At 27.7% G+C, this 18,440-nt stretch overlaps 1 protein-coding gene across 1 annotated transcript; it reads left to right on the plus strand.

Annotated features, from left to right (window-relative positions):
- Positions 1–5,518: 5,518 nt before the first annotated feature.
- LOC109791560 (early nodulin-93) lies at positions 5,519–8,763 on the plus strand. Its single transcript, XM_020350870.3, has 4 exons — positions 5,519–5,701; positions 7,387–7,448; positions 7,532–7,607; positions 8,543–8,763. The coding sequence occupies exons 1-4, from the start codon at positions 5,611–5,613 to the stop codon at positions 8,635–8,637; spliced, it is 324 nt and encodes a 107-aa protein (XP_020206459.1). The 5' UTR covers positions 5,519–5,610; the 3' UTR covers positions 8,638–8,763.
- Positions 8,764–18,440: the final 9,677 nt, after the last annotated feature.

Raw genomic sequence — 18,440 nt, forward strand, 5'->3', positions numbered from 1 at the left:
TAATACTTTAAGTACTTTAATCTTCATATATATGTTAGAGATGGAATAGATCTACATACATTGTGGCCCCACAAAGTTTTTAATTTTCTAATATATGATTATAATGTATTTCTATAAGTAGAAATATCATAAAAAAATAATTTATAATATAAATATTTTTCTATAAAATTTTTATATATCAATAACTTACCGTATAATGATAGTTTATTATTACTTTACACATTACAACACTTGTTTTTTCATATAAATATCGGTTTTATAATCAAAACAACCTATTATATTAAAGGCCATCAATATTTCCAGGATATTTTTTTTTCTTTTTATTCTAAATTTCTTTTCTATCATTCTATTTTATCTACAATTTCGCTTCTCTTATTTTAAAATAAAAATATTTAGTTTTCTAATTTTAAAAATATGAGATTTTAGTTCTTTCTTCAAATTTACATTTTTTTATTAAAATTTAACATTTATTTATATTTAAAGGATGTAAAATTTAGTGACATAACATTTAAAGATAAAAAAATAAAAAAAAAGTATAAAAATAAGATTTATTGATAAATATGTGTAAATCAATCATTAAAATAAATGCAAATGAAGATCGTTTGTATGTTATTTTTTAATTTTTATGCCTATAAATCACTTCATTAAATATCACGTTAGTTAAATGGTAACAAGTTATCGAACAACGTTAAAATTTAATGATTCATGAACATCAAATTAATGGTAGGACAAAAATTCTATATCTTAAAAAATAGAAAGACTAAATATCTCTATTTTAAAATAGGAGGACCAAAATTACATATTGACCAAAATAATGGAAAAATCAAAAGTACAATTTAACCTTTTTATTTTCATTTTTGTAAATAGAAACATTATGATATAAAATCTTTGATATGCACGTAAGGTCATGCTAATTAGAGGACCCATTAGTTATGAGTAAGGGTGTTTGTGAATTGTATTACTATTTATTTAATTTCATTAAGTAAATAATTTATGTGATATGGTGTTTAATTTAATATTTTAGAACTTAAAGAATTAAGGAATTCTTATAAGTTTATGTTGTTTGGGAGTTGTTTTAAGTTGAGATCAATGTTGACCAAGTTTATGGAAAGGTATATAAAGTTTTCTTAAGACCTAAACTTCATAAGTTCACTTCCTTAAAAATTATAGAGAGAAGTTAGAGGGATAGACCTTGGAGCCATTAGTTATTATTCTTTCCTTCTAACTCCATTGTAGAGCTCTAATCCTCCTTTCAAAGCTTAGATTGAGTTATTGACTTATGATTCAAAGCATAGAGTGTTGAGAATCATAGTTGGTGTCGTTGTATGACAGAAGCTTGGGAGGTTTTGTTCTTCATCATTCTCCTTGCTTTTCCTTGTCTCTAGGAGAATTGAGGTAAAAGAAGCTTTTAGTTTGATCTTGTTGTGCCGTATGAGTTGTTCATTGTTTAAATTCATTAATTTTTGTGGTTATGTGGTTGATTTCAGAAGTGAAGCATCTTGTTACTTGGGTTTTGGTTGTGTTTGGGATAAATTTGTGACTTTGGATCATGTGTTGATTGCATTTTTTTACTTTTGAAGAATCTGAGTTGTATATGTTTTGAAATCAAAGTTGCATGTTGGATTTAGGTGATTTAAGACAAAATGTGATTCTATGAAGTGCAAAAATCACATTGGTGTCAGGTACAACTTCATGACTCCGAGTGTGATGCAAGTTAAAGGTTTTGTACCTCATGAATGTCAAGCGTGAGATGAGTAGCATTGGGGTGAGTCAATTAGGGGCTATTTGACTTGGTTATGTCGTGCATGGAATAAGAGGCATCGAGTGTGATTGCAATACGAGCTCTAACTTGGTGATGTCGAGCGCAAGATGAATGATGTTGGGCATGAGCAAATCAAAGGCTCTCTACCTTGGTGAGGTCGGGCATGGGATGAGTAGCAATGAGTGTGGTTAAGTTAGAGACTTTCTGTCTCACTAATGTTAGATGTGGAAAGATTGGTGTTAAGTGTGAGTAATCTAGAGGCATTAACACCGAGCATGGGAAAGTGGCATCGAGTGTGGGCACCAAGCGTAGTTTGATCACATCAGGTGTGAGTGTACTGAATGAATATAAATATGTTATTGTGTGTTGTGTTGTGAATGTATGAGAAGTAATGTTGTTTAGTAGTATTGTGTTATGAGATGTATGGTGATGACATATTGCCCTCCAAAAGTTATATTACAAGGGCAACGTAAAAAATAATGCAAGAGGAATGAGCTCATGATGAATGTATAAGGCTTAAGCTCCTTTCGAGCTATATATTAATTCTTTAGTCCATTTCTTCTTTGTGTATATTTTTCATTGTAAATATTTTTTTAATTTTGACCTTGTATTTTTAGATCAATTAGTATAAGAAATTATTTTCTTGTAATTCTTATTTTAGAGGTACAAATAGTATTTTAGGGGGTGTAACTAGAAAATTAGATATGTGTGTATTGGGCTTGAATGGCCCAAGAGAGCATGGATGGACTTGTGGTCCCTCATGGTGGATGTCCACTTTGTGGACAAATACCTTTCTTGGTCATTCAAATTCCAACAAGTCACATGTGTCACACCTATAGTCACACTTTTGGTACCTTGTCATGTGGCAAACCTCTATTAGCTCTTCTAAATCTAGGATAGTGACATGTAGTCGTCACACTTGTTGCACCTTGCCATGTGACATGCTTCTATATTGACTCTTCTATATCTAAGATAGTGACATTTTTAGGAGAGAAATTCATATTTTGAAATGCAACTAGAGTTAGTAGTCTTGAGTATAAATTAACGTAACCTAGATTACATGTAACCATGGCTAGCCTAACTTACACCACAAGCTACCAAACTTTATAAATTGGATCTTTCTTTTCTTGGGAGTCACTTTTGAAGATTAATGAGAATTGATTTCTAAAACTATTTCTCAAAAGCTCTTAACTTTCTTTTTTTTATTTTATAGAATTTTCTCCTTTTTAACTTTTATCAAGGAATTCCTTTTTGTGACAATTTCTTCACCTCTTACTTATCTTCCTAGAGGAGTGGCGTACCATTTTCTTCTTCTTTCCACCATTTTCATTTCACTTTTGAAGCTTAGGATTTATGGATGAAGATTGGAGCATCAATAGGGCTAGATGAGAAGATTCACCATGTTTCTCCTTATTAGTTTCTTCATATATATGAGACATGTTGTAGTGTTGAATTATGTTGATAAGATGCATGATGCATGATATTGGATTGTGTTGTGAACTTAGGACTAGAGAAGAGATATTTTAAAAGTTAAAATATCTCATTGTGTAGATATGTGTTGTGGTGCTCTAAGAGGTCAATTGTTGAAAACTCTTCTTAAGTATTGTTGTCTCTTGAAGTGAAATGTTGAGTCTCCTTTAAGTCTTTAATTGATACTAAATGGGCACAAGGTTGAGCCATATTGGTTTAGAAGTGACCAACTAGTAAGGTATGAAGTCAATGGATAAGATCCTTAATTGATTACTAGAAAGGGGAGCAATATATGAAGGGTAGTTAGTGAGTTAATTCTATATAGGCATAGTTCATGCATACTAACATTTTGGTAGGCCTACACCCAAGTTGTTCTATTCCTAAAGGGATACTAGACTTTCTTAGTGTAAATGACGAAATTTGAGAAATCATGTTGTGTTGTGGATTGATATCCAAATTTGTTGTTGATCTAGCAAGTAAAAAAGATTGCATCGTTAAATTAGTTTGATAGGATCAAACCACTTAAATTATCTACTTGTGTTGTAAGAGATCTCTTAGTTAAAATGCATGATGATATATATTGTTGCTATGTTGTGATGGTTGTGTCATATGTTGCAATGTTGTTTAAGTTTGACATGTTGCTAAGTTGTGTTGTTATAATACTGTGCTGATATGTTGAAAAGTTGCTAAGTTGACATGATTGTTCAATTAAAAATGATGATGAGTTGTATAATATGTTGTATGTCAAAAAGTTGTTAAGTTGTAAATGTATATTGTATGATGATATATATGTTGTTACACTAACATTGGGTTGTAGTCATATTGTGATTGTGAAATTGTTTTATAGTTTGCGTTATTTACTTTTATATTATGATACTTTCTTGTTTATGATCTTACCTTTGCATTTTCTTTGTTGTTAAGCTATAAAGTGTAGTGACTTATCAAATCGTTACATTTGTTAATTCGAACAATTCAATAAAATTGATGATCTGAACTAAATTAAGTTGGTTTGATTTTTTCTTGGTCGAATCAAATTCGATCTAAACTAATTAAATCCAACCTTAATTGGTTTGGATTACGAATTTTCATTTTACAAATGTTATGATTTGGGAACTAAACAAATTAAAATTATTATTATTATTTTATAATAATAATTATTATTATTTTATAATATTATGATTTTATAATATTATCATTTAATAATTTTAATATGTTTTATAAAATTATTCTTTTTTATTAGTTACCCAACACTCACTTACCGAATAAAATACAATTTATACCTAGGCATAGGCTGAACTCCGTATGGCCATTTGGCATTGTCATGTTTTGACTAGTTTCAGAGTAATTGTTCACTTCGTCTTAATCTTGCCATTAGACTTGGTACTAAAAGTTTCTAATATTTTTATTTAATATATTATTTACATAATGACATTCAAGTTGAGAAAAAAACTACATGAATGTAACTTGGATAATAATTGCAACTTAAACAATTTAGTTATGTTTGAGGGAGTACGTGAGTTTTAATTTTTAGAATACTTAAATTTCATATGTTAGACTATGTTTAAATATTTTAATTTCATATTTCATAAATTACTTTTTTATTTTATACTTGAATATTATTTACACTCTTTTAAGGATAAGTTTTTATTTAAATTTTAAGATAAAATTAATAATTTATTTTTGTTTTAAAAATAATAAACATCTACCAATGTTTTTTCAAGAAAATCAATTAAATCAAACCAAACCAACTCATTATTAATTGACTTGGTTTGGATAGTAAATTATTTTTTGATAAATTTGATCTAAAATAAACCCATCAAAATTAATTGGTTCATACTTTAGTTTATCACAAATTCAAATCAAACCGGTTCATAAATACCTTTTAGTAATGATTTTGTAGCTTTTTTTTTTAAATATTTAGAAAAAAGTATATTTTTTCTTCACGTTAGTTTTACTCAACTCGGATAAAATCATCTCTAATTGATCATTAATTAAAAAAAGAATCCGATAAAAAAGCAAAAGAGATAAGTTTATTACTTTTGTTGAATTATCATCCATCTGTCTTATTTACAACCCTCATAACTTATGGCTTATATAAGGGCATTTCGGAAACAAGTTATAATAATTAAAAAAAAATAAAAATTACCATGATTGAAACCAAGTGAAAACAAGGGTCTAGAGACATTGGATTCTGACAAAACCATCAAACTCCAACCCTTCACCCCAAAGAAAAGATAGAATTGACTTGAGTAACTCACTCACTCACTCCTATAAATACCCCCATACCAACTTCAACCTTTCCTTCATCCCAAGCTACTCCAATTCGTTCACTGTTTAACACATTAATTATCGCGTTTTGCTTAATTAGTTCTTTCAACATGGCCAAAGGAAATTCTCCCCTTGAGAGACCTAGGGCTAGCTTTGCTTCACTCGATCAAAAATTGGCCTTAGCTAAGCGCTGTTCTCATGGTACAATACATCTTTTCTTTCCTTTTTCTTAATTCTTCCAATTTGTTTGCTACAAAACCTATACTTTGTACAACAAATTTTATGATAATATATACAAAGAAAGATTCGTTTACTTCTAAAGTATGTCTACTTAGACTTATTCTGCTTTTTTTTTGGTAAAGTGACTTATTCTGTTTAATAACTCATGTTCTACATTAAATTTCAACGATCTAACAGTTAAATTTAAAGTTTTTAATATATAAATCAAGTCTGTAAATTTTTGAAAATTTTAAAAATTATTTGATATTTTATTTCATTAGTTCAAATTAACGGATGATCATAAAAATATTTTATATATTAATTTGAATTAATAAAATGAAGTATTAAATAATTTTTAAATTTTTTAAAAATTTATAAATCTATACATTAAAAACTTTAAATTTAACGATTAAATTATTAAAATTTGATGTATAAATATGAGTTATTGAACGAAGTAAATCTATATAAATCTACTCATACAATACAAAGGTCATTCCCCTCTCTCTATATATATATGAAAGCACAAGTTATGTTCTTGAAATTAATAATTGATTGTTAGCCTGTTAGGGAAGAAAAATGCCACAACTATAAACATAATATTGAATCGATAAAAGCATATAAGTGAATTTGGATTTACTTTCTTTAAATGAAGAAATGTATAAAATGAGAAAGTATTAAAATACATTTTAATTTTAAGTCAAAGGGACACACATTTTTGCTTTAATTTATGTATTTACTCACTGGACAAATATCCTTTAAATTCTCCATTTATAGATGACACTCCGGTGATTTATCAGTCATTCTTATAGATAAAGGAGAAACCCCTTTAGCTTTGGTGGGAGGGGACCAAACACATGCATGGCCATTGGCCACAGGTCACAAAATCTTCCACACGATATTTTTCTAAATTCTGCCGTAAAATCAATTCCCTCCTTTCGACTAATTCTGATATTGATGAGAATTTTTGTCGATTTGCCAATGAGGTAGCGAGACTTTTGCAAATTTTTTTTTACATTATTAACCAATAAAAATGTCACTCACATGATGATTTTTAAGATAGCTATTCAAGTGAATAACTTACAATAAATAATAATGATTTATAATTGAATGATAATATAAAACTGTTTTACATCCTTGTTACATTTTTTTTCCTGTCTTATTAGTTAATATTTTAATGTCTAATGTATAAAATAAATATTTATTTTATATAATAAAAATTTTCATTTATGATAATTTGTATTATAAAACAATAATATTTTTTAAGGGTCGATAATTTTTGTTAAACATTGAAATTTATTTTAAAATAAAGATTAAAAGATTAGATAAAAAAAAGATATAAGAATGAAAAAATTCTAATAAAAACTTTTATTAACTTTTTTCTTAAAAACACTCTCGTTAAATATAACAACTTTCAAAAATATTTTCATTCAACGTAATTATCTTTATGTTTTCATTCATCAAAATTACCATGAAGTTACAAACTAAAGATTGGAACCTAGGACTGGTACATTCAACATAACTATCTTGATCTATGACAAAAGAAAATATGCACATTAGTAATGAAAAGTTTTTTAAGCATAGAAACTTATTCGTTAAAGTCTTGGTTCATATATTGATAAAATTATTGATTTGGGTTCACCTTCTGTTTTCATTTTGTGTGTAAACAGAGGGTGTAGTAGCTGGAGCAAAGGCAGCAGTTGTTGCCAGTGTTGCCTCTGCCATTCCAACTGTAAGTATTTTTCCAACCTTCTCAGTTCATTTTCTTTAACTCAGTTTTTTGCTCACAAGTTCTTCACTGTGCTTGGTGTGCAGCTGGCTACTGTGAGGATGCTGCCTTGGGCAAGAGCCAATCTCAATCACACTGCTCAAGCTCTCATCATTTCCACAGGTTTCAACTATACAAATATATAAAAGCTTTAAAAACATGATTCTTTTTTACAATTTTTATGATCAAAATAAGATAAAACTTTAAAACATATTTACTTTCTATCCTGAAAATTATTTCTAACTAGGGCTGAGTAGATACACTAAGTTTCGTTAAGCATTTGGAATTTACTGATAATTGATCATTTTTCTCAAATCATTTAATCATGTTTAATTTTTAAGTCCAATCAGTCGTGATTATGCAAATTTAATATATGGAATCTTAAACTAGCTCACAAACTTCACAAATTAAGAATCATTAGGATTAGTCTAGTGGTTGGGTGGGAGAATTAGGGTAGTTAGAAGTATCAGGAGCTAGGTTTAATCTTTATTACAATCATCTTTGTAATCTTTCCTATCTTTATTAAAAAAAACTTCACAAATTAAATTTTAAGGCATTAAAATTTTAATATTTAGTTGTGAATTTTGACTTTTAAACTATGAAGACATTAAAATTATGTTTAATATGAGTATATTTTTTATTTTAATTATTTTATAAAATATTTTGATATTTTTATTAGAGAATTTGAGACTACCATATAAATATTGATAAAATTTTTAACCTTAACACTTTAATATTTAGTATTTTTAAATTATTCCAAATGTTTGTATTTTTAAGTGTGATAAATTTTAACTTCAAAATAATAATATATTTTTTTCAGATTTCTAATTTTATGCATTTTTTATTTTTTAAAAATAAATTTTAAATCATTAATTAGATCTGGAAATCAATTTATTTATCTACATATTTTGGCAAACCAAATACATATATAAAAAAAATTACTTACTCTATAAATCAAAATTATCCAATTCATTTAAAATATAAATTTTATGAATCAGAATTTAAACAGATCAAAACGAAGTAACACCCTTAGCCTAACTTTTATATTTTGATTGCAGTGACGGCTGCAGCATATTTCATAGTTGCTGACAAGACTGTTTTAGCAACTGCAAGGAAGAACTCATTCAAGCAACCCTCCAATTCTGAAGCATAAATCCAAATGAATTAATAGCATATATGGATATTGTATTCGATTATGGCACATTATCCAAATGCCAATCCATCACGTTGGTGTTATTTATCTAATAAATAAAGAGACATGTTCATATTTTTATATTTATGAACCACATTTGTAATTATATTTTTTATTTAGTCATTTTTTTCGTCACTTAATTTTTTTTTTTCCTCTTCTTTTCTTACTCATAATGGGCAGGAAGCAAAGGCAGTTGCCATGGGTTCATTATTGAAAGGAGTCTCAAAATAGATGCAGTTTAATTTTTTTTTTTAAATATTATTTTATTTATCTTAACTTTTCAAGTCCCAAAATTACAAGTTATTATGCAAAAACAAACCAGACAATAACATTTCAAAAAAAAAGAAATTAGACCTAGGAATAATCCAAACCAATTTCATATCGATCTGACTTATAATTCATAATTTGTTTCATCTTTTACTACTTTTAGAAACATATTGGCACTAGTATTTTCACTACAATAAAATTAGATTTTTAGTAGTATTTAATATGATTTTTTTAGTAACAATAAAAATTGTTGAATGTATAAGTTTTTGTGCCTTTTCTTATTGGTATTTAATATTTTTTTGCTATTGTTACTAAAAATTTAAGAAAAATTTTATAATATTCTTTAATTATTTTATCTCTAGTTGATGAGAGACTTGTAAGATAAGAGTTCTTATCTACTTATATATTCTTTAAATTTTTTTCAATTATCTTATTTTATCTATAGTCGATGTGAGACTTGTGCATTACAAGAAATGTTACATATAGTGACATACAAAAAGTGTCACTATAGGTATAATATATGTAGGTATATATCTATTTGACATATAGTTACACACAATTTTAGTGTTGATTTTAAATGAGATTTAACAATATATTTTGTGTGTCACTATAGCCTATACCCACATTTTTTAATAATATACCAACATATATTATAGTTATTGTGTGGGTAAAAGTAATTTTTAGTGACATATATAGTGTCACTATAGGGTATGTGTCATTATATGGCAATTTTGTTGTAGTGGTGACACCCTTACTACCCCAACACATATATTGTAATAATGAAAACTTAACAAAAACAATTTTCAATTTCGGTAAAAGGGTTCACATGAGAATCTTCAAAATTGTTCTTCAATAACCACAACGATAAAAATGAAACGTGAGAGTTTACAAATGATTTTCAAAAATAATATTTACAATTCTAATTTCATATAACAATCTATGTCCTAAAGAAAATCCTCTGCCCCGATGTCACAATATCAGAGCATAACCACAACTCAACCGTTAGCATTCTAGATGTCACTCGTAGCCGGATCTTCCTTACCTAAAATATCCACAAATCGCACGGTGAGAAAAGAAAACATCTATATATATAGCACATAAGAAAACACAACATATTATCTCATTATAACTAAATATTCATAAATATTTCAACATATCGTATTTCAATCAATCATACATCGTCATCACGTCATAATTCTCAATCACACCAATCATCACAAATCTTGCACTTCACACTATGTCAAGGTCACGCTACCCATTTAACAATCTCAGGCCGTGCTCACCCCTGATATAACACTGTGCCAAGGTCACGTTATCCCTATCCTAGGGTCGTGCTCACCCTTGACATGTTAACCAAGGTCACGATACCCACGTAACAATCCAGAGCCGTGCTCACCCCTGATATAACACTGTGCCAAGGTCACGTTATCCCTATTCCAGGGCCGTGCTCACCCCTGACATGTTAACCAAGGTCACGATACTCATGTAACAATCCAGAGCCGTGCTCACCCCTGATATAACACTGTGCCAAGGTCACGTTATCCCTAACCTAGGGCCGTGCTCACCCCTGACATGTTAACCAAGGTCACGATACTCATGTAACAATCTCGGGCCGTGCTCACCCCTGGTCATAGGTGTGAAGAACCACAATCACATCTCATTCACATCCACATTCACATCTACATCCACATCTACATCCACATCCACATCCATATCCACATCTACATCTCAATTCCACAATATATACACAATCCGCACAAAATGGTGATTCACATACCCCTCAAGTAATTCATCATCTAGATCATCAAATAATATAACAATAACTTTCATAAACTAATATAACAAACAACAGAATTATCAATTTAATATAATTTTAACGTAAACAGTAAAATCCCCAATTGTTCCAAAACCTAACTCACAGGCACTTTTCTACAATTTCGTTCTCCCTCTCAGATCACCATTCTTACAAATTATTAGCATATCTATAATCCTCAACACATACAGAATCTAATGGGATCCTCAATTTCTCAAACAGAAATCATCCAATTTTTCACAACCTAACTTACAGGCACTTTTCTATAATTTCGTTCTCTCTCCCAGAGCATCATTTTTACAAGTTAAACATATATTCGTAATCCTAAATATATATAGAATCACATAAGATAATTAATTCTCCAAACATAAATAATTATAAAATTATTCATAACCCTAAGGGTTCTTCCTCTACCCAATTTCCTCATATAACTCTACATATAAATAATCTCTTTTTCCTCCGTACCTGGATAAATAGGAACTCGGGCAGAACCTCCTCTTTTTCCTTAAACAAGGATCGAAACTAAATCTGGGACAGAACCTCATCCTCTGAGTTCCTCTTGGTCTTCAGAGAGAAGAAGAGGAACGAAAGAGAGAACAAAAGAGAAGAGAGAGTGAGAATGAGAGGTGTGTAGAAATGAGAGGATTTGAGGCCTATTTATAGGATTTTTCGCCCGCCTACCACTACGGCCCGTTCCAAAATCGGAACGGCCCGTTCTGGGCCCTTCAAACCTACGCAAATTTTTGAACTGGAACGGCTCGTTCCAAAACCAGAATGGCCCGTTCCCAATCCCAGCAGAACGGCCCGTTCTCCCTCCGGAACGACCCGTTCTCCAAACCAGAACGGCCCGTTCTCCCTCTGGAACGGCCCGTTCTCCAAACCGGAACGGCCCGTTCTCCCTCTAGAACGGCCCGTTCTGATTCTCAAATTTTGGGCCTTTAACTTATTCCAGAACGACCCGTTTCACTTTTGAAACGGCCCGTTCTGGGCAACGAATTGGGCCTACGGCCCATTGAAAATTGGGTTGTTACAAGACTTATATTTTTTTCCTATTCTTTTTAATTGTTTTATCTTATTTTCTAAGAGATGTAGAACTTGTAAAGTAAGAGTTGCTCTCTACTTATATACTCTTTAATTATTTTATCTGTAGTTGATATGAGACTTGAATATTTTTCTTAATTTTTTTTAATTGTCTTATCTCTTAAAAGATGTGGAACTTACAAGATTAGAGTTGCTTCCTATGAGAAAAGATTAATTTTTAAATAAAAATAAAATTTAAATTTATGAAAGGAAGGATAAAGACTTGGTCTTCAAATAACGGAGCAGCTACAACTAACAAATAAAACATAAATAAATAAATAAATAAATAAAGATAAGAGGGAAAATGGTTACCAACTGAAAATTAGAGATAATAAATGCTAAAAAATAGGGAGCCTATTAGATAATGAAAAAAAAAAAAAAAGTTACAAGCCACCTTCCTAATAAAAAAAAAAGGGGATTGGAGAGAAAGAGGGGATGGTTCCAATTCTCACCATGTTTTTCTAAAAAAAAAAAAAAAAAAAAAAAAAAGGAAAATTCTTGTATCAAGTTGCACGACACACTCTCATCTAGAATTGACCTTTCAGTTTCAACATCGTACAAGAGTCTTCCATCTCAAATTTATATTCAGGTTTTTTTTTAATAATTCTACTTATCATTACTAAGTTTTGTTTTGTTTTTTTTCCTTTTAAGATGTCAATAAATATATCATTTATCTTCTTTTTTTTTGTTGTTATTTGATTTCGTCTCATATAATCGGAATATAGAAGTTTAAAAAAGTATTAATATGCGTTTTCACAAATATCAAGAATGAGATAGCAGCAACATGACTCGCATAAAGTAATCCTGGAGTAATATTTCGTTTTGTGAATTAATGTGAAACGATATTATGAGAACAATATAAATGGATTAGGTAAACGTTCTTTGTTATTTTAAGCTATAGGATGGTATGTTTTTGTTTCCTTTTATTTCTAGATTTCAGTTATGGAGAATAATTTGATAACGTATGTGGTATCATTTACGTCCATAGTTTCCTTTTCATTTTTCTCATCAAAATATTATAATTTTGAATATGGAATATAAAATCTGATATTTTTAACGAAAAGGTTTCCTTTAATATTTGAGTAATATTGTATTGATGAATAATATTTTAACTTTTATAATAAATTTATTTTTGTGATAATTTTTATCTTTAAATATTATTTAAATCATAAGAGTCCATAGAATAGTAATGAATTTTGCGTATGGGGTAAAATATATATTTTTTTAAAAGAGTTATTCTAATATTAAAACGATTAATAATGTCAATTGAATAATATAAATATTTTTTTTTAAAAGAGTTATTCTAATATTAAAACGATTAATAATGTCAATTGAATAATATTTTTATTGTTGACATTATTTGCTTATGAGAGTTTAATAACTAATCACTTGTTAGCTTAAATTCTTGAGTAAGGATGATTTAAAAAATAGGAAAGTCATCATCTTTTGTTCAAATAATAATTCAAAAAAATATTTTTATTATAATTAATAGTATTATTTGAATAACAATTCTATTTTTAATACTATTTTGAGAGTTTAATGATTAACCATTTGCTAACTTAAATTCTTATCCGAGTTTTCTCTTTTAAAAAAAAATAAAAGAGGTTTATTTCATATATAAATTATGTTCTTGTATGCAATGGTTTGTGATGTTTAATTGAATAGCATTTCTACCTTTAATATCACGTGAATCATAAGAATTTATATAATAATATTTCTCTATCATGAATTTTTATGTTTAGAGTAAATTATTTTCTTGAAAAAAATATTCTTTAAAATTTACTTTAATATCACTACAAGAAAAACGCAAATTTTTATGTCACAAAATATAAATTTTCTGACAGATTTGTCTCCGTCGAAAATTTCTTACGGATTTTTCCGTCGAAAAATTTATGTTTTTTATGAAAAAAAATTTCGTAGGAAAAGTTATATTAATGATGAAATATTTCCGACAAATTTATATTTTTCAAAAATATAAGAATTTATTTACAAAAATTGACAATCATATATTAAAAAAATCAATAAAATTATATATATATATATATATATATATATATATATATATATATATATATATATATATATATATATATATATGAGGAGGGTTATAATAACACCGGTATAATTTTTACTAAGTATTACACCAGTCAATAACTTTATATTAAATGAGAATTTTGTAAATCCAACCGTTAAATTGAAAATTATTTACTCTTAAATCATATATACAAAATTTTATATTAGAAAATAAAATAAGGATAAATATATTTTTTTGAATTTTATATGTTTGATTTAAAATAAAAAAATATATTAAATTACTTAATAATTTATATTTAAAATGTTAAAATTTAATTTATAAGTATGTAATAAATAAATATTTATAATTTTATAAATTATATTATCATTATAAATGATAAAATTAAATAATTTAAATTATAATTTTAAATAAAAATAAGTAGATTGTTAATTATAAAAGTAAGTATATATAAATAAAGATTAATTAAATATATTATTATTATTATTATTCGTAATATAATTACCCCAGTGTTAGTATAACCTCTCTCTCTATATATATATATATATATAGAGAGAGAGATTGAGAGAGAGAGAGAGAGAGACTGAGATAGAGAGAGAGAGAGGAGGAATCAAATAACTTACAAAATAACTTTTAGTAAAGTTATTCCGCTCAATAGCTCATGGTGTTTGTTGAATTTCATCGATCAAATTGTTAAATTAAAAGTTATTAAATTTTACTAATAATTAATATATAAAAAATTAATTAACTTTGGAATAAATTATTTTCTAATTAACAATATAATCGAAAATTTAATTATTTTAAATTATTTAACTAAAATCTTAGTTATTGACAATTTACTATATGATCTTAATATTTTTATATAGCAAATATCTGGTTTTTAATTTGATATGAAAATATTATGATATAATTAGATAAGATTTTAAGTTAGTATTTTATTAATGGTTGATAATTAGAAAATAAAACAAGGATAAATACATTTTTTGAATTTTATATGTTTGATTTAAGATAAATAAATATATTAAATTAATTAATAATTTATTTAAAATGTTAAAATTTAATTTATAATTATGTAATAAATAAATATTTATAATTTTATAAATTATAGTATTATTATAAATTATAAAATAAAATAATTTAAATTATAATTTTAAATAGAAATAAGTAGATTGTTAATTATAAAAGAGTACATATAAATAAAGAATAATTAAATATATTATTATTATTATTCGTAATATAAAATTATTATATATTATTATTATAGTACAAATATGAGATTGTATAGTTGAAGATAACTTAAATGAATTAATTTGTATAAGTTATATTGACAACATGCATATACATTTCGGTAGCTTATTTCATTAGAACTTCACAGTTAAGCATGCTTGACCAGGAGTAATATAGGGATGCGTGAGCTTCTGGGAAGTCTCCTAGAAATTGCGCAAGTAAGGATAAAACACGCTAAAAAATGAAATATCGTGAAATAGAACTCTTGAGAGGCTAAATATGAGACTGTCACATTAATAAATTTATTAAAATTAAATAAAAATTATAATTTTTGACAGAAATTTCTAACGAAATTTTCCAACGAAAATTTCCGTTGGAAATTTCTGACAAAATATTGTATTTCCGACGGATTTTTTTTTTCCGACGCCACTTTTTCCAACGGATTAAAATCCGTCGAAAATCCATCAAAAAAAAAAATCCGTCGGAAATTTACTTGTTTCTGTCAAAAATTTTCGTCAAAAATTAGCATTTTTCTTGTAGTGTATGTAAAGTTAATAACATCAATTGAATAATACTTTTATCTATGATCTTATTTAGTTATAAGAGTAATAACTAATTATTTGCTAATTTGAATCCTTATGCAAGATTTATTTCTTTAAATAAAATATATTTATAAAAAAAAAGTTTCTCTTTCACATGTAAGTTATTTTTAGTGGTTAATGATATTAATTGAGTAGCACTTCTACCTTTAATATCATGTAAACCATAAAAGCTTATAGAATAGTTGTTTGCTATCCTAAGCTTTTATGCATATGATAAAATAAAAATTATCATTTTATCAAAATAAAAAGAAATTATTCATAACATTAATGGAATAACAATTTTATCTTTAATATTATCATAAGGACTTATTGATTAGCCATTTGTTAACTTGAATCATTATGCAAAATCTATTTCTTTAGATAAAAATATAAAAATAATTCTCCTTCACATATAAGTTATTTTTAATGGTTAATGATATTAATTGAGTAGCACTTCTACATTTAATATCATGTAAACCATAAAAGCTTATAGAATAGTTGTTTGCTATCCTAAGCTTTTATGCATATGATAAAATAAAAATTATCATTTTATCAAAATAAAAAGAAACTATTCATAAATTAATGGAATAACAATTTTATCTTTAATATTATCATAAAGACTTATTGATTAGCCATTTGTTAACTTGAATCATTATGCAAAATCTATTTCTTTAGATAAAAATATAAAAATAATTCTCCTTCACATATAAGTTATTTTTAATGGTTAATGATATTAATTGAGTAGCACTTCTACATTTAATATCATGTAAACCATAAAAGTTTATAGAATAGTTATTTGTTATCATAAGCTTTTATGCATAAGGTGAAATAAAAATTATCATTTTGTGAAAATAAAAACATTTATTAATAACATTAATTGAATAACAATTTTATCTTCAATGTTATTTAAATGAGAGGGTTTAATGCTAGTCATTTATTAGCTTAAATTCTTATACTAAAATATTTTTTTTAAAAATAATAAAATAAAATAAAAGTCGTAATCTTTTGATAAAATAAAATATTCAAAAACTAATAATGTTAATTCTATCTTTAGCATTATTATGAGAGTTTAATGACTATTTATTTGTTAGCTTAAATCATTATGTGAGTTTTTTAAATAAAATACAAAAAAGTTTTTTTCATCTATAAAAATTTTAAAAAAATAACAAAATATATTTCTAGGGGTAAATTAAATATTACTAATATTTGGTGACTATGACGAATGTGTCTAGGTTTTTGGTCTCGGAAGGTGCCTTAGAAGATGATCCACTGTGCAGGAGTACCAAAAAGGTAAAGACGAAGGCATCTGACCTTGAGTCTCCTATTGCTACGGATGCGTGTATGAACAATAACTCTAAGTCTTACATGGAGAGCCTGTTTTCATCTGGAGAAGGGAAGGTATTTTCTGACATCAATAGTCTGTTACAAGAGATGGAGTATCCTGAAGAGGAATTCTACAAGGAGCAAGTTTTATTTGATGGTGATAATACGAAACTTGATCCATGTCCCAAGATTCATGTTACTCAAGAAGAGTTTGAAGAATGATGTGTGCCATGGAAGAAATCCTTGATTATTCATGTTTTGGGGAAATGAATGGCCTTTAGAATGCTAGATAATAATTTCAAAGGGAATGGGCCAAGAATGGAGTAGTTAGATTAGTGGATTTATCTCAAGATTATTATCTTGTGTAGTTCGCCTCTGAGGAGGACTATAAGTATGCTTTGTTTGAGGGTCCGGGGCTTATTGTAGATCATTATATTGTGGTCAATGGTGGAGGCCATTTTTTACGGTAACAATGACACAAACTCATAAGATCATTATATTCTAGGTTTACCTATTGAGCTTTTCAATGACCGATTTTGATGGAAGTTCCTAATGGAAGAGGTTGATGTTCTTCAACTAAGTCCATATTCAAGTCTAATCTTCTCTTGAGGTAGAAGTGACTTCACGGAAGCAAGGTTCAAGCTCCAAGAGCTTGAGGAAGCAACTCCAATGGCACGATTTCTTCTTGAAGAAGAAGAAGATTTGATGAACCAAGGCATAAAGGAAGGATTCCTTTGTGAAGGTTTTTAAGGAGAGAAAGTTCTCCATGGTTTGGACTCTTGAGAGAGAGATAGAGAATTTTCTGAATTTTAATCTCACATAATGTCAAAAGTGATTACAAAGGTAAGAAAAAGACTTATATAGAGTAGGGAAACTTGTGGTGCAAGCTAGGCTAACTATGGTTCAAGAGAACCATGGTTAGCTTAACTTGACCGGCCTAGTTGGTTTATGAGGCTTGTGGAGCAAGCTTCTAACTTAGAAGCTTGGGAAGCAAGCTAAGTTAAAAACTTGTAGCACAAGCTTCCCAAGTGTGTAGGAGAAGCTATCCAATTCGGCTAAGAAGAGAAGCTAGGCAGCCTTGGCTTGATTTCCCAAATTTAATCCAATCCAAAAACTTGGAATTGGTTTAGTTAGGTTCACCAAATGGTGGTGAGACCTAGCTAAATCAATTCCTTGGACAATATGGAAGAAAACAAGCCCAATATGTAAAATTTGGCCTAGGCCCACTTTTCGCCCAATTACTAATTGCACCTACACACCTTACTTTTGTTACTCCACTTCTACTACTAAAAATATAAAAATGAATGACCCTTAATACAAGGTCAAATGGAGCAAAAGTCTCCAAGTAACATACCTTAAAATCTAAAAGGAATAACCTATAATGAAAGAAAGAAAGTGCCTCACAAATACAAAAGGTAAAATGAACCTATACAAGTAACTA

This window comes from Cajanus cajan, chromosome 6 (assembly GCF_000230855.2).
Source record: "Cajanus cajan strain Asha chromosome 6, NIPB_CcT2T_4, whole genome shotgun sequence".
Classification (NCBI taxonomy): domain Eukaryota; kingdom Viridiplantae; phylum Streptophyta; class Magnoliopsida; order Fabales; family Fabaceae; genus Cajanus; species Cajanus cajan.

Excerpts from the sequence above, each read along its gene's own strand:
- LOC109791560 (XM_020350870.3), top strand. The coding sequence starts at position 5,611 with ATGGCCAAAGGAAATTCTCCCCTTGAGAGACCTAGGGCTAGCTTTGCT. Across the intron at positions 5,702-7,386 it reads AGCTAAGCGCTGTTCTCATG|AGGGTGTAGTAGCTGGAGCA; the intron begins GTACAATACATC and ends GTGTGTAAACAG. Across the intron at positions 7,449-7,531 it reads TTGCCTCTGCCATTCCAACT|CTGGCTACTGTGAGGATGCT; the intron begins GTAAGTATTTTT and ends CTTGGTGTGCAG.